The sequence below is a fragment of the Ochlerotatus camptorhynchus genome, unplaced genomic scaffold (genome assembly GCF_037179485.1).
Source record: "Ochlerotatus camptorhynchus isolate MF236.1 unplaced genomic scaffold, CSIRO-AGI_Acam_v1.1 ptg000300l, whole genome shotgun sequence".
Taxonomy (NCBI): Eukaryota; Metazoa; Arthropoda; class Insecta; order Diptera; family Culicidae; genus Ochlerotatus; species Ochlerotatus camptorhynchus.
The window spans coordinates 1130441-1148519 of NW_027040788.1; the positions used below are offsets into that span (position 1 = coordinate 1130441).

At 40.3% G+C, this 18079-nt stretch overlaps 2 protein-coding genes across 2 annotated transcripts in view; one reads left to right on the top strand and one right to left on the bottom strand.

Moving 5' to 3' along the window:
• The first annotated feature begins 7099 nt into the window (after positions 1–7099).
• Nse4 (Non-SMC element 4) lies at positions 7100–8247 on the top strand. Its single transcript, XM_065228709.1, has 3 exons — positions 7100–7455; positions 7554–8069; positions 8133–8247. The coding sequence occupies exons 1-3, from the start codon at positions 7138–7140 to the stop codon at positions 8214–8216; spliced, it is 918 nt and encodes a 305-aa protein (XP_065084781.1). The 5' UTR covers positions 7100–7137; the 3' UTR covers positions 8217–8247.
• A 257-nt stretch (positions 8248–8504) lies between these two features.
• LOC135706985 (O-acyltransferase like protein-like) overlaps positions 8505–18079 on the bottom strand; it is a 49473-nt gene continuing 39898 nt past the window's right edge. The window contains exon 10 of the mRNA XM_065228691.1: positions 8505–8855. Within this exon, the coding sequence (XP_065084763.1) occupies positions 8628–8855 (228 nt within the window). The 3' untranslated portion in view covers positions 8505–8627. The remainder of the gene's footprint in view (positions 8856–18079) is intronic.

Below are 18079 nucleotides of genomic sequence, written 5' to 3' on the forward strand. Positions count from 1 at the left end.
AATGAAAGCACTTGAAAAAAAAATACCTTTTCTCATTTTGCAACGTTTTGAAATGAACAATTCAGCGTCTCAAAAATCAACGCTTGCTTTAACTCATACCGCAGTGAATGATTGATTAAAATTTTCAAATTCGTCTGTTTGTGTATGAAATACGCATACCTATAAATAATATTCTTGTTTATGTTAAGGGCATTAGCAGTCTTGCTTGGGTTCCATTTCTTATGCTATTTTGAAGATTATATGCTATATATTATATAAATTTATTCACAAAATAGTGTATCATCGATCTGGTTCTTTAATACTCGAAAGAAGTCCGAACAATGTAGATTTATGGAATAAAAACCCCTATTTTCAAAGTGCATTTATTTAAAAAAATAAAAAATTACCTTCACCAAAAGTTGCTAAAATGTACTTCTTGATATGCTTTTTAAAGTGATATGTATCACTATCGGTTGTACTTGCGCCATTTTGAAATATTACGCTTGAAAATTTGAGCTAAAAGACTACAAAACTGACGATAACTTTTTACAGGAGACTTGTACTGGTATAGTGTCTTTGGAGCAAATATGTATTTTAAAATTAACTATAATCGTTCTGAACATAGTAGGCCAAAAAAGTGATATTTAAATAAAATATGACAGAAAATCTGATTTTCGGCTTTTGTTTTTTTAAATGGCTTATATCTCCAAATATAAAAGAGATAGACAAAAACGATGTTCAAAAAAGTTTTCTAGTTTTTCATAGTTCACAACTTTGTAGAACATTTAATTTCTCTATCTATTGAAATAAAAAAGTTAGAGGCCAAATTACGTTGCTGGTAGAATTTGGCGTTTAGGACACTTTTGCAACCAACGCGAATAAAGCTCACAAGAAAATGTTTAGAAGACGTCAATACGCTATCTCTAATATTTTTCGAGTTATTAATTTATTCCACCTAATTTTGCTTCCTGGACCACTGTGCATTATCGTGACGAGACCGAGGTTTCCAGCCTCGGCCACGGCGACTCGAATTAATGGCCTGTAGCGGTCATCCAGATTCTGGACGAGCCGCCCGAAACTTTCGCTCCGGATTGAGACCAATCTCCTTGCAATCTCGGCCATTTCACGTTTCCTCGCTAGATCTCCGGTTCTTTGGAACTGACGACTACGAACATTTCTCAGGCGAATCAAGAGTTTAGTGTGGGAATCACTGGCAATAAACTTACCCCTCACAGGAACTCGTCGGACGCACGCCTCGTCAGCCACGGTTATGGCTTGGTGGAGTCCCTCCAATGCTCGGTCGATGTCCTCCACGGTGTCAAGCAGCGGGTGGTCCATGCTGTGCCCGTCTACCACGCGTCTAAACTGGGCCCAGTTTACGCGGTGGTAGACCTTGCGCAGGCTTGGAGCAGGGTACACGTTGCAGCCAAGTTCAGCCACCACCGGTTGGTGGTCGGAGCTGAGTTCGTTCAAGGCTACTGGCTTGGACAAGCTGGTATTTGACAAGAACAGGTCTAGCGTCGATGGGTTGCCCGCGGGTGAGATGAATGTTGGCTCGTCCGAGAACCAAACAGAGTACAGCCCATGCTGCGAGTGGTCGAACAGCAGACGACCGTTCTGGTTCTGCTGGTAGTTCCGCCAGTCCTCATGGTGAAGCTTCAGATCCTTCTTAAATTTAGCCGCTTTTTTACCGGACTTTTGGTAGGTCTCAGTTAGAAGGCCCACGTCGATGCTGTGCTTGCAGAGGAAGTCGGCAAGCTCAATCTTTTTTGCAATCATTCCAGGTGACGATAGTTATTGCACAGACAAACAGACGTAACTCTTTGAAAACTTTTTTCTTGAAAACATAGTATCTCAAAACATAGGACCTCAGTAACGACATCTCTCTGGCTTATCGCGGAAAACAAGCTAGCTCGCTAACTCGCAAACAATATTGCATAAGTAGTTCGTGGAACTGATAATATTTAAATCAACCGTTAAATGCGTGAACGAAGATACACAATGAAGTGTTACGTCTGTTTGTCTGTGGTTAGTGGTTTAGACGCCATACTGGATGATGAACTTACCAAGGACTTGGATCTACTCGGGCTTATTTCGGCACTTACGTAGAGCACCGGTCATGCTGACGAAAATTTCCATCAGTTTATCCGCTGAGAGCAGATCGGGGTTGTTGTTTTACACTGTTTTTTGTCTCCAGAATCCAAGGGGTGGAGAGCTTCGTTCAGCAGAATCACCGGAAGCAGAATCACCGTGAAATATTCCGCCTTGGAATCCTTCAGGTATATCACGATCACTTCATAATACACAGAAAAAAAACATGATTGAATATTACATCCAAACTGCTGCAACCAGGTCAATCCATCGGTTGTGTAATATAACGTTGTACGATGTACATCGATTTTGCGAACAAAATTACATCCATTGATGTAATATTGTATCTGATTTTCTATTACATCATTATTTCATACATCAGCTTGAATTACATTGATCGATATAACATTTTTTTTTTGCTGCGTACATTTTTGTACCTTGGTGCCGATCCTGCTGAGTTTGAACTCGGCTGTGACGCCCAGCGATGCGAAACCGCCAATCAGCGTGTTGAGTGGCACTTTCTTCACCACGAGTGGAGGAATTTTCACTTTTGCCGCACTCGGGCCGGCAGAATTCTCATTTTCGACGGCTTCGCCGAAATCACCGATATCGCTGGCGTTGGCATCATCGCGTCCACTCCCACCATCAGACTGGCCCTAATGTGACCTCTTCTTCTTGGTTTGCTTCATAACTGCTGGTGTGATATTACCAACATCGATTGGAAGAATAGCGTATCTATTTGAGATAGGTACAGCGGAGATCCGCTCGTTGGGGGCTCGTTAGTTGGGGTGCTCGTTAGTTGGGTGTTCGCTAGTTGGACCATGACCCAATTAAAAAGCATCTGGATGTCAAAATCTCATGTCAAAGTAGACTCGACAATCAACCTCAAATTCCTCCTAGGGGTAAACATATGCGTTTTGAACGGAGTTCTCTCTGTGTATACTCGTTAGTATGACGCGTTTGACATAGATGGCCCACAGCGACTCACGAAGAGTTACTGATTCCGATCAATAGCGGTACGGCTTCTTCCCCTCATGTCAGCTGCAGCTCGCTGCTTGCAGGCAGCCTTTCGTTGTGTACTGGAGAACACCACCACACGGATAGAAATCTCCTTATACCTTTTGGCAAATTTCCATTGCTGATTATTCATAAAATGTATAAGTCAACTAATAAGCAGACGCCTTGCAAAAAGTTAATAAAAATCATGTGTCAAATGAAATGTATAAGCGGTCACACATACCTTTTATGCATTCTAATAGGACCTATGTGGTTTATCTTATGGAATGTATAAGCACAGACAAACAGACATAACACTCGCAAGTTGTTCATCGAACAAGCATTTAACGGACAATTTAAAAGTATCGTAGTTGGTAGTACCGCCACTTGTGGCGCGCATAGTCAATTCCCTTGCGTCTGACGTTTAAGCACTACCGCCATCTGTTCAGCGTAGTGCCCACCACAGTGTACTCAACAGATGGCGGTAATGTTTTAACGACGATGTTTTACAGTGAAAAATACTCAATGTGTTATGTCTGTTTGTCTGTGGTATAAGGCTGATGCTTTGGCAAAAATGTATAAGTGAAAGACATGAATTAAATAATTGATTTTCGTTTCGTGGCACTCACCACGTGGTGATTGAATAAACACCGTTTGGTGCGAGGTTTGGTGAGACCGGATGGAATTCAACTTAGAAATCTGTGTTAGGGAAATTGCTTTTCGCAGACAATCGGTGATAATTTTCATTCGTGACATTTTGAAAAATGATAAAGTCTTAAACTTGACAGATACTTAGGAATATTTCTGATCGATTGGTGATAAAATTATTTAAATTGGTCGAGGGGCAGCTGAGTTATTTACGTTCAAAATCTTTCATAATTTTGTTACATGTTCCTTTTTTTGGTATTCACAAAGTGTATCTCCATATAGAAATCACAGACGTAGTCCTACGTCAAAATCTGTAATCTGTACATACAGATATCTGTATCAAAATATTGAAATAATCTGTTTGGTTACAGATAAATGTGTAAATGTGGCATCACTGACTGCAAATGGCAGACGTGTCGTCACAGAAAACCTCGCAGAAAACAGCTGTTTCGTGCAAAAAGATATACATTTTCATATTACACTAATACCAATAAGCCGGTTGGGCCGGCCCTTGATAATTGACTTCAGTACACTGAGGCAAATAGACTTAAAAATTTCATAAGGTGTGACATCAAGAGCAAATTTTCTTCTTCTTCTTCTTTTCCTTTATTTAACGTCGGTCTCTGTTCCGCAATCTAGTGCCAATCACCGACGGGAGCAAATTTTCATTACGTCGAAAGTAACAAAGGTAAACAAAGTCGAGCTATCAGCGTCAATTGATGCTCCTACCACAGACAAACAGACATAACACTCACAATCACATTCATCGCAAATAATGTTTTAGTTGGGAATGTGCTTGCATTTGTTATGGTGGCGCCACATTTCGAACTTATCAGTAATGCCAGTTTTTTTTCACGTCTAGTTAGTAGATGTCAGCTCTTGAAAATGATAAGAGGTCAAGGCATCCCACTGGGGACACATACCACATCTGACGAATACAAAAAAAGTTGTTGAATATTACATCAAAACTGCTACACATTAGTCATTCCGTTTCTAATATTAAGTTGTACGATGTACACAAAATTTGAGAACAAATCACGTTGATGACTGTAATATTCTATCAACTTTTCAACAACTGTAATATCATAGAGGTAACTCTAAGACCACTGGATCCCGAAGAAAATCATTATTATTTTTGGCTCACTCAGTACCAGAACAACGGTCCCAAGCAGTCCCAAGCTATTTCACTCACCCCTGCATGTTCTGCATGAATCCACACACCCCTGATGTTATCTGTGAAACTTTCATAGCGAATCAAAACAAACATAGTGTAGTAATAGAATTTCAACTAGAATAGGGTACGTTAATCGTTTGCTTGGGACCAATAGGCTACTAAAGTGGTGAGCCAATTTAAAATCGTTAGTTTCGTATTGATTGTTGGTAATATTCTATCAACTTTTTTTCAAAGCATAGAGGTAACTCTAAGACTAGAAGGTCCCGAAGAAACGTGCTCAACTTTTTGGCTCAGCTCTGGTACTCTCTTCGGTCCCAAGCTAATCGATTCACCCCTCGAAACATAGGAAAATCCACTAACCCCTCGTTTTATCTGTCAAACTTTCATAGCGAACCAAAACAAACATTGTGTAGTACTAGAATTTCGACTAGAATGGGGTACGTTAATCGTTTGCTTGGGACCAATAGGCTAGCCAAATAGTGAGCCAATTTAAAATCGTTAGTTTCGTATTGATTGTTGCTTCTAGTCTTAGAGTTACCTCTATGATTCTACCATAGAGGTAACTCTAAGACTAGTAGGTCCCGAAGAAAGGTGCTCAACTTTTTGGCTCAGCTCTGGTACTATCTTCCGTCCCAAGCTAATCGATTCACCCCTCGAAACATAGGAAAAACCACTAACCCCTCATTTTATCTGTCAAACTTTCATAGCAAATCAAAACAAACATTGTGTAGTACTAGAATTTTGACTAGAATGGGGTACGTTAATCGATTTGCTTGGGACCAATAGGCTAGTCAAGTAGTAAGCCAATTTAAAATCGTTATTTTCCACCGGTTGATTCTACTCTGAAATCTGTAAAAGGGAATCTAGTATCATGATTAAGTCATTGAGAAAAATCGTCCAATGTAGCATGTCCGATGCACAACTTGACTAGTCAAAACGTCCTATGTGATTTTTTTCTATATTGTAGCATTAAATTTCTGGATCAACAATAGAAAAGGGCCCATCAGCATTTGTAAACAAACCATTCCAAAGCCCATTCCTCACAAATCGAAGACCGCTCACACAAACCAACACCATCATCGTATAGGTAGAAGTTTCCCCTATCCGATGATGGTCTTGGTTTGCGTGGGTGGTCTTCGCTTTGTGAGTAAAGGGCTTTGGAACGGTTTGTTTACAAATGCTGATGGGCCCTTTTCTATTGTTGATCCAGATTTAAACAGTTGAAATAATAATCTGTCGAACTTCAATTGCGATTTTCTCTAATGGCGGTAAGCTCCAACTCGGATTAACTTTTAATACCGTCCCTGTTTGGATGATCTGCGAATTGTTTGCATAGCATCGTGTTGAATAACTCTGATGTTGACATCAAAGCAGCCGGACATTCTTGATCGGGATTTAATCCGAGGATAATACCGATTGGAGCTTACAGCCATAAATGGCGGATATGTTTGATACATTCAAGAGCCACATGTGAAAAGGGCATACAAGCTTTTTTGTAAACAAACATTCTTATGCACTTTTCTCGCCACCCATATGACACCAACGCAAACCATCAACATCACCGGATAGGAAAAGCTCTTCCCTTCCCGATGATGTTATTAGTTTGCGTGGGCGACCCTCGGTTGGCGAGAAGAGGGCCTACAAAGGTTTGTTTACAAAAAGCTTGTATGCCCTTTTCACATGTGGCTCTTGCATTAGACTATTTGAAAAGAGTCGCGTGAAATGTTTAATGTGATTCGTATTTTATTGCAATGTTTATCTTTTTACACGAAACAGCTGTTGGTAGTAACATAAATCTCACTGTAGACGTTTGTGTAATGCACAAGTATTACTGCAGAACTCGGGGTAAATTATAAGTATTAGTGCAAGAAAACCTTTGAATTTTCCCAAAGTTCTGCACTAATACATGTGGAATTCACAAACGTCATAGAAGTTTTTGGAATGTTATGGTAGAGTGACGTCGTCACTTGATTGCTCAGCATTTTACAACATTTTTGCTTCTAATACCAGCAAACTGCCTGTTGGTACTTACCTTATATAAACATCATTGTCCAAACATCACGTTTGAAACATGACACTGTTTTGTTTAGCAACGCATCGCGCGCTTTACATTGAAGTAGAATATCCCGCTAAACATTGTGAACCGTTCTTTCTATAAAATTGTTTTCGTTTAATTTGCTACTGTTAAAATCTCTAAATTGAATGTTAGTGCCCTTTTATTGTTGAATTTTGTGTTACAATAAAACGCAATGGACCGTGAAGAAATTAAAACGAAAATGCAGCGTTCGCTGCGTAAGCAAAAGTATAAGCAACTGCTCGAGGAGGGGGCACAGCTGGGGTTGCGGGCGGAAACAACCGATCCGGTGGAAACATTCCAGGCAGTAACGAAAATTCTGGAGACATCCAATGCCCTTCAGAGCGAGGGTCGCATCAAAGACCGGGCGGAGAATGCCACCGAGGTCCTGATGGATGCACAGGTCCTCAAAATGAGCCACGATGTGGTCCATGCTGCGATGCAGAAGATGGGCAGTTCCGAATTTTCCGATGATGAATTTGTGGGCGTGATTGTGAGTTTAGGTTTTCTTGAATGGATCGTAAACCTAACTATATTTCAACAGGTTGTTAACATAAGCTAACATCATTTTCCGATTTTGTTTTTTTACAGTTGTCCAGTTTCGATGCGGAACAGGGTATTGAAAATTGGGACAAGATCACACGGGAAGCTGCCGCTGTGTTTTTGATGTCCAAGCACAATCAATCGCTGTATGGCACCTTCGAACACGAGCCCGTAGTGGTCCAAAAGGAAGCCAAACAACGGTCACAAAGGCAGCGGACGGATTTCGGCGAAGCGAAGAAACCATCTACTGTAGACAAACTTCTACGGAGGGAGAAGACCGCTCAAAAGTTGAACCTGATCTTCAATCAGATTCGAAAAATCTTCGAACAACGGCGGCATGCGATACCGTACTACGAGTTGATAATCGATCCAGAGGATTTCATGAACACGGTGGATAATGCGTTTCAGATATCGTTCCTGATTCGTGATGGCAGAGTTGCTCTCTTGAAAGATGACAACGACGAACCGACTATACGACCTACCACCCAGGAGGAGAACGAACAAGCCCAAAGGATGAATGAGACTACGCAAGCTATTTTCGGCCTGAATCCGAAGAAGTGGAGGGTCAGTTGAATCGGTTGGCTGTATTCTTTAAATCATTACTAATTCAAGCTATCGAATTTTCAGGAAATGATTGAACGCTTCCAGGTGGATGAACCGATGCTAATTTTGAACCGCGAAGAGCTGAACTTGACACAATCACAGAAGTAAACATAGTATTTAATATTAAACAGTACTTTTTTTAAGAGACTATTATCGCGATGCAATCCGTGATTTGCTGTTGACAGCATTCTGAATGTAAGTAAGTACAAACATAAACACGTAATATTTTAGAAGCCAGCCTTTCTGCGGGCTTGTTGATTTGGAATGTTGAATAAGTTATTTTACGAGAGACTTTCTATCAGCAATATGTAGAATTTTATTTTCCAATCCGGTTGGCTTGTTTTAACGTTCGGATAAGTTATGTTAGAAATAGACTGCAAATAATACTAGCATTAATTATTGTTTCAAGTCTTTTACTTCCGTACCTTTTAATACTTAAAAGTTAATTTCACATGTGCCCTCTGCTACTAGGATAATACTCGTGTGGGTTGGTGGATGAGAAGATGGTTTGTATGATTTTCATCTATCCTTCAGTTCCTTGGCAACCGGATCGGAAGAATAGATGATCGATTTGCTGCTATTCACGTTGATGTCCAGCTGACCTTGCTTGTCGTGAAGCGTCGGTACGTGCGTCTTTTTCCGATTTCTGTCGAACAGTAGCCTTTTGATGTTGCTGAACGGTGTCTCGAACAGAACCGTCAGCAGGAAGGATGCCAGGAAAATAACACCGTACTCGTTGAAATCAAACTGTAAAGTATTAAAGAAAATATATAAGTGTATATAAGTGTTAAATTAAATAAACTCATACGGCTTTCTACACAAAGTCTGTTCGGCTAGGTTAATGTCCAAATTGTGTTTATTTGAATTTTTTGGGTAACAACTTGCCAGGAGAACCGGGAAAGAGTCGGGATTCTATTTTCACCAGGAGAAACTGGGAATTTTTTAAGCTCATCAGGAATATCATCTTACTATAGAACATTTGATGTTAGCTTTGATGAGACAGGTGCTTATTTTGCGAGTTATTTTGTGATGTTTACTACAGTTTCTTTGTCTAAAAAAAATCAAATAGTTCGACAGTGAGCATGCATAAGGGCCTAACTGCGATGATCGATTCTTTTCGTCGATTTTCTTTTTAAATTGCTACAGCTAAGGGAAGCAATTTTCTGAAATTCCTGTTTTAGCAGCTGGTTGATGGAACATTGAAAGCTTATCGGCATAGTTTCTAGTTTAAGAACAGTCCCTTAGGGTCAGGTGAGGCAAGAGTGCTCACCCATAAAACTATGAATGGTGTTTTTATGCAGCATTATAGAAAGTTCTGTCCAAAATGAAATCTTACAAAAATTGCAAAAAAAAAAATCTTATTGTACTGATGTGTCAAAAATCGAAATGTATTTATAACAATTAGACATCATAAAATAAGGCATTTCGAATTTCCAAATACAGTTTCCTACAATTCCTGCATTAAGGCATCACTAATACTGATTAATTGAACCATCAATAACAGAGAATAGGTAAATATTCCCTATTAGAACGTTCAGACTACAGAGTTATAACATGTTATAGCGCTATCTTGATGGTGGTTTCTGTGTTGCAATTTTTTGACAACCGTTATAACATGTTTCTAACTCTCCAGCCTGGACAGCGTTTATAATTGGTCAAAAATCATCTTCCTCAAAATGAACCTCACACGGGGCAATATAGGCCACCCCTATGTATTTATGAATAAAATTATATAAAAATTTCACAGCAATTACATCATTGGTTCATTGGTAAATTTAGTTCATTTGTTATGTATTGAATAATATTGTAAAATTCAAGTTAAATTGAGTCCTCTAATAAAAAATAACCATAAACGAACGATAACCCAAATTATTGAACTATTCCATAAATGGTTTGGATGATATCCAGAACACGTCGTTAAGCAAATTAACCATACAATTTTTATTAGGGTAAACAATAACAGCTGTTGCTACTAGCATGATTAATAATCAAAAGGCTGTTTATAAACAAGCATTTAATCGATTTCACTCAATTTGCGACGCACACGGCGAAATTTAAGTTTAGTTCACTCATAATCACCAAAAGTGCAGGAATTCAGCGATGAGTGAATTTGCAGATGAAACCCTCAAAAATCTGCTGGATAATGAGAAAAATTGACGAAAATTTAACTCATTCTATGAGAGTACCAATAGACTGAGTGAATCCAATCTTTACATTTCTCATATTCGGGAAAACATGGGGCAAATTTACTCATCGCTGAGTTCATGCACTTTGCGATTTATTAGTTTACACGCAAATTTGGGTTGTTCTCATTCGCCGTGCATGGCCCTTTTGCTTACACGGTAAGAAAAAAGTAGTACCCAACGGCCAGTTCACTTTTACCTACTTTTGACTAAAGAGCCTGAATTTATAAAGAGACGACATCTTATCCATTTGACAGGTCTTCTGCTTGATTGGAATGACTTTGACCGACAATCGATTGTTCCAATTTTGACATGTGGCCTCTATATAAATTGACGAGTGCACGGATGGATTTGAGTTCACTCACTCGACAAAAAGTGACACAACAGCGGGGCCCTGTTTACTAAAATTGAACACATATGTGTTCATTTTTAGTAAACAGGGCCCCGCTGTTGTCACTTTTTGTCGAGTGAGTGAACTCAAATCCATCCGTGCACTCGTCAATTTAGGCTCTTTACTTTTGACTAGTTTGTCTCGTTGATCGATTCTCTTCATCGATTTTCTCTTTGGTTTACCAAACACGGTTAGAAAAAAGTACCCAAAATTAAGTTCTTTTCACTCATCTCGGCACTATAGTGCAGGAAACCAAAAGTAGGTAAACCGGGTCAAAGTAATTTTCATTACTTGTGTGCAATTCGTATGGAATTTTCCACTGGCTTTTTAACCAAAAGTAAGTTAGTTGTACCCAAAAGTAGGTAAATATGATTATACTCAACGTTGGGTTCCCACACTTTACTAACCCTGGTGGTTTTGCTCCTCCGTTTTTGACAACATTAGAAGGAGAAAAGGAGAGAAACTAGTCAAAAGTAGGTAAAAGTGAACTTTCCGTTGGGTACGGTTTTTCTTACCGTGTACGGCAACATATTTCGACAGTGAGCATGCATAAGGGCGAATACGCGATGGTAGATTCTCTTCATCGATTTTCTCTTTGCATTGTTACAGCTAAGCGAAACAATTTTCTAGAATTTGTTCAATGCAGAGTACTAACAGGTTGTATTGGCTATCAAAAGCAACAGCAAACGCACCGAGAAACGTTAAATCTAGCGAGTTATTAACAAAAGAGAAAATCGACGAAGAGAATCGATCATCGCGTATGTTGGCGGACTTTTTCTTATTCTCTCACTCCAACGCAAAACCCCATAAGGAACTGTCAAAATGTGTGTGAAGAAACGTCACTTCGGGACTGGTATCAAGGTGATTTGCTTTGTCGGGTTATTCGCGAAAGAGAAAATCGATGAAGAGAATCGATCAACAATGATAGGCCCTTTTCTCGGGTTGCGCGAGAATTTCTGCTTTGTTTATGTTTACATTCAGCACCATTAACACCAGATCACTCACACACTACACGCTATTAGAAAACTTCCCAAATTTGGGTACAAACCACCCAGATCTATCAAAACTGAACCTTCCCAAAAATGGGTAAACTATGTTGATAGTGACAAGTTGACAAATTAACAACGTCGATCGGATTCATATCGATGTTGTTCATTTGTCAACTTGTTACTGAAAACACAGTTTACCCATTTTTAGGTAGGTTTAGTTGAGACCTGGGTGGATTCTACCCAAATTTGGGTAGTTTTGAAATAGCGTTTATACTAATACCTCAAGAGCAAATTTTCATTATGTCGTAAGTAACATTCGCACCGATCCGAGAAAAATAAAGTTTTGTTTTGATGACCGAAAAGTTATTCCTATTTCCAATTAAACACATATAATCTCATAGTGATAGCAATGTTTAACATATTTAGCCGGCTTTTAATCATACAAACGCAAATCGCTAGCTTTCATGCTAAGAAATACTGGTTTTTGAGTCAAAAGATATTATACGTCGTTTGGTGGCCCCTATTGTTACTTAAGTCAAAGTGTATTTACCAGGATATTCGGGAGAATTATCAATTACGTCTCCTTACGTGCAGCCCATTCATCATTTTAGGACCACCGAAATCATCTTAGCAACAAACAGTTCGATTTATTCACTTTAATAATGAGAAAGCGAAACGACGAAAGTACACTTTTCACGGGTTTCTCAGTGCTGTTACTTAAGGCAAACGGCATCTCCATAGAAATTGGGTGACTTAAGTAACATCGAAAACTATTTTGAGCGGAAGGTGATTACGTCAAAAAGCAATTCGACTGGTAAATAAATTCAAAAATGGGATGTGATCCTATATTCGGACAGTATGTATAGTGTAATAGCAGGAGCATCGATTGACACTGATAGCTCGACTTTGTTTACCTTTGTTACATTCGACGTAATGAAAATTTGCTCTTGACCTGTGAGTTCCACTGACACTTCACGGTAAGAAAAAAGTGCCCAACGGCCAGTTCACTTTTACCTACTTTTGACTAGTTTGTCTCCTTTTCTCCCTCTAATGTTGTCAAAAACGGAATAGCAAAACCAGGGGTAGTCAAGTGCGGGAACCCAACGTTGAGTACACTCAAATAATTTATCACATCAATGGATGAAAACCATGTGAATTTCACATAGCTTTCATGTGATCAGATAGCCAAAAATCCCACCACAAAACCACATGAATATTATGAGGCCGATGAAATTCATATGAAAAATCATATAAAATTAATGTGATCGCATAAATGTTATGTGAAATTCAGATGAATTTCATTAATTTTGTTTATGGATGAAAATCATTTGCGTTTCCAATGGAAGCTACATGAAAACTATTTTCGGTGTATAATCATATTTACCTACTTTTGGGTACAACTAACTTACTTTTGGGTAGAAAGCTACTGGAAAATTCCATACGAATTGTACAGAAGTAAATGAAAACTACTTTGATCTAGACTTTGACCCGCTTTACCTACTTTTGGGTTCCTGCATTAAAGTGCCGATGAGGGCTGAGAATGTTGAAGAATCGTGCAATTATTCAGGTACTCAAAAAGGCGGATCGTGATGGAAACCGTTCCTATTGTAACCCTTTTGCGAAACCTAATCATACAAACTGGAGTAAAACTTCGAAACGTACGAAAGTGATACCAAATCTCGTTGCATCGTTTGTAACGGAGTAATTCGTAGATTGCATACTGGCAACTGTCATGTATCTGGTTTAACGTTGTTATTCTAAAGGCCACCCACATTAGATCCGTTTGCGTTGCGTTGACGTAAATTTGACAGTTAGACAATAGATTTAGCTGTCACTTTGCTGCAACGCGTCTGATCCCGATCTTATGTGCGTGGGCCTTAATATTCTAAGGAAAACTATTTGGGAGTGAATACTCGCGTCACTTTTCAAATAGACCAATCTATATTGATCGATTCTCTTCATCGACTTTCTCTTTCGTTAATAACTTGGCTGCATTCATATTTAGGGCTAATTTTTCTACATATTTTGCTAAAAGAAAGTATTTTAAGCGTATTGGACGATAAGAACAGCTGAACATGTTTTTGGAGCCGAGCAATCAACGAAAGAGAGAGTCGATGAAGAGAATCGATCAATGTAGGTCTAAGGTGACGCGAGAATAGTTCTCCAATCAAAGTTCAAAACCTCTCAGAACAGGAAAAGCATGACAATTACTATTCAAGCTGAACATTGCATAAGTTCCTAAGTAACATTGACAGATTCTCTTCGTCGACTTTCTCTTTGTATCCCCACGGCTATGTAAAGACATTCCTAGCACACAGATCGATAAAAGAAGCTTTTATCTAGCATCTAAAACGACAAACACATAAACAAACGGCTAAGTTATTAACGCAAGAGAAAGTCGACGAAGAGAATCGATTGATGTTACTTAGGACCTAATGCAATGTTCAGCTTGTATTGTCGGCCACGCCATTTACTTAACGGTGACTCGCCGACGCCCCATAGATGCTACGGAGTTGGATAGTTGGGTAGGAGATGGGTCAGGATTCGCTTAAGGTGATTCGCTGTGAGATCCTTATTCTCGCTACCACTTTGAAACTTGAAGTGCACACATATCAGCTTCCACGACACGTACCACAATGAAACTGGTACTCCACATTTGCTGAGCTGCAGCATACTATTGTTTTATTTTGGAGGAGCCGGGGAGGAGGAAATTAAATTCCAATCTAAACAAACAAAAAGGAAGGGTCTCACCCGAATCATCCAATTTACTCCAGCCATGTGTGAACACTTTAAAGGGTTCCACGTGGCCAGTTCTGAGGATTACTTCGACGACGGTCTATAGTCGTGTAGATTAATTCACACTCACAACGGTTTATATCTTTCCACAGTAAAATAAAAACTATTTCAAGAAGCTCAACTATTAAAAATAAGCAGAATGACAGTAACCAATGAAAAAAAAACACTACGGGATAAGCAAACACATCCACGTGCGAGCATACGCAGCAAAAAAAAAATGTAATATCGATCAATGTAATTCAAGCTGATGTATGAAATAATAATGTAATAGCAAAAAACAGATACAATATTACATCAATGGATGTAATTTTGTTCGCAAAATCGATGTACATCGTACAACGTTATATTACACAACCGATGGATTGACCTGGTTGCAGCAGTTTGGATGTAATATTCAACAACTTTTTTTCTGTGTAGCACACTTCGATCTTCAAAAATGACACCAAATCTCGTTACTTATTTACAGTGTATCTCAAAATTGACCGTACAGATGTTCTTAAATTTTAGAAAAACAGCTTTAAAAGCACAATTTAAAGAGGTACGTTTCTGACTTTTAAGAAAAACGCTTTTTCCTTGAAAAACCATAATGCCTATCTTGAAATAAATTGAACTAAACTTTTTTTTTTAAATTTGCTCATTTTTAGTCGTAATGGGCCGTATGAATAAAAAGAGTTTACTTTATTTTCCCGTGCTTTTCTTACGGGAAAAGTAAAGTATCGTGACTGGACCGAGGTTTCCAGCCTCAGTCACGGTTCCACGAATCTGTTGATACTTCTGTTGGTCCGCTAGTGTCGCTATCCCTTCTGCTGGCGGTCCTTTGCTGGTCGTCCACTCTCTTCCGTCTCTTGGTTCCGTCATAAGAATACCGTCAACAAGACTTTTGACTTTAAATGTTCTATATTTCTTGAATTTGTGTGGTTTACATGTATTACTTATAAAGTGACACAGACGCGTCTTTTCACCTTTAGTTCCTTTGAAATTTCAATTATTATTAATTACAGTTCCTAGTCCTATCAGGCCTGTTTTAAGAATGACCACCTTGGTGGGATTGGTTTGTTTTAAATTTGAAAAAGGAGACTACTTATAACTACTATTTACAACTATAACTAACCTACAACTACTATATACACCTAATCTACTATATACAAATTGCTTATCAAAGCATGTTCTGATAAATAATTTTTGTGCAAATTTAGTCTTAATTTCGTTAATTCTGGAATCTATTTTGGCAATGCCTCCCTCTTCGTGTAAATTTGTTATCTAGTGTCGAAACGACGATCAAGAACCGTCCTCAGCACTCTATTCTGAGCGACCTGAATTATGTTCCTGTGGGTCTGTGCACATGATTCCCACACCGGAGCTGCGTAGAGGATCGCAGATGCTATTATTTGTTTGTAGACAGCCAGTTTGTTTACCCGTGAGAGGCGGGATCTGCGGCAGATCAGCGGATACAGACACCTAACCAAGGTAGAACACTTGACTACAGTTTTCTCTACATGCGAACGGAAGAGGAGCTTTTCATCGAACAACATCCCGAGATAGGTTACTTCGGCGGACCACTCCACCCTTGTGCCATCCATGATTACAGTACAAGATGGAGCCGGTTTCAGTTTGAGCGATTGCCGATGGAGGAACATGATCGCTTGTGTTTTGGAGGGATTGATTTTGATTTTCCACGTGGTGGCATAATCAGCAAAGGCGTTAAGGCATCGTTGAAGTTTGTTCGTTATTTCACGAGGCATCCTTCCTTTGACGGCTATTGCGGTATCATCTGCGAACAGAAAAAACACGCAACCGTCTCCGAGGGGAGGAATGTCAGAAGTGTAAATTCTGTAAAGCAAGGGGCCCAGCAGACTACCTTGCGGGACTCCTGCTGGAATGGAAAAAGTGTCTGAAAGACAACCATTCAACGATACCTTAAACGACCTTTGCTGAAGGTAGTTACGGGTGATTTTACCCAGATGTAATGGGAAGTTGAAGTTACAAAGCTTGTACACAAGTCCATCATGCCAAACATTGTCAAACGTCTTTTCAACGTCTAACAAGGCCATGGCTGTGGACTTGGATACAGCTTTGTTACTTCGGATGTTATTCATCACCCGTACTAGCTGATGATTGGTGGAGTGCCCCTTTCTGAATCCAAACTGTTCCGGAAGGAGAATGTTGTTTTCCTCGACAAACTTGAGCGAACGATTGAGAATGAGCTTCTCGAACAATTTGCTCAGCGCTGAAAGGAAGCTGATTGATCTGTAGCTTGAAGGCAATGTTGGATCCTTACCGGGCTTGCGGATTGGTATAATTTTTGCTACTTTCCAGATGCTTGGAAAGTAGTGCAGTTCCAAGCATCTGTTGAGTCTCTTCAAGATCAAGTTGAATATACCGTCAAACCCGGGAGCCTTCATGTTCTTGGTGCCATTTCACGTTTTTTGCCCAGATCTCCAGTCCTCTGAAACTGGCGTCTACGAAAATTTTTCAGGCGAATCAAAAGTTGGGTGTGGGAATCAATGGCAATAAACTTACCCCTCACAGAAACTCGTCGGACGCACGCCTCGTCAGCCACGGTTATGGCTTGCTGGAGTCCCTCCAACGCTCGGTCGATGTCCTCCACGGTGTCAAGCGGCGGGTTGTCGATGATGTGCATGTCTACCACGCGTCCAAACTGGGCCCAGTTTACGCGATGGTAGTCCTTGCGTAGGCTTGAAGCAGAAGCCACGTTGCAGCCCAGTTCAGCCACCACCGGTTGGTGGTCGGAGCTGAGTTTGTTCAAGGCTACCGGCTTGGACAAGCCGATATTTGTCAGGAACAGGTCTAGCGTCGATGGGTTGCCCGCCGGTGAGATAAATGTTGGTTCATGCGAAAACCAAACGGAGTACAGCCCATGCTGTGAGTGGTCGAACAGCAGACGACCGTTCTGGTTCTGCTGGTAGTTCTGCCAGGCCTCATGGCGAGCATTCAGATCTCCTCCAACTACGAAGCGGGAACTGATACGGGTGATGGTGGACAGGTCCTTCTTGAATTTAGCCGCTAGTCCACTGCTGGCGGTACACTGTCGAGGGCAGTAGAAGGCGATGAACTGGACGTATCCAGTCGACGACTCCACTTCCACACCAAGGGCCTCGATGATAGAGGTTCGGATATGGGACAGAGTGTGGTATTTTATCCCTTTCTTGACGACGACCGCAACACCACCCCCTGGAGCTGGTGCTGGATAATGTTGTGGTCAGGCAACCAGAAGCTGTCACCGGACTTTAGATGGGTCTCGGTTAAAAGGCCCACGTCGATGCTGTGCTTGTCGAGGAAGTCGGCAAGCTCAATCTTTTTTGCTCTTACAGAGCAAGCATTCCAGGTGACGATAGTTAGCGGTTTAGACGCCACACTGGATGATGAACCTACCGAGCACTTAGATCTGTTCGGGCTTATTGCGGCACTTACGAAGAGCACCGGACATGTTGACGAAAATTTCCATCAGTTCATCCGCTGAGAATAGATCGGGGTTGTTGTTTTGCGCTGTTGGTTGTCTCCAGAATCCAGGGGGATGGAGAGCTTTGGCCAGAAGAATCACCGGAAGTTGCTTGAGTGGGATGCACCCGCGAATTCGCTTGCCTTTGCTGA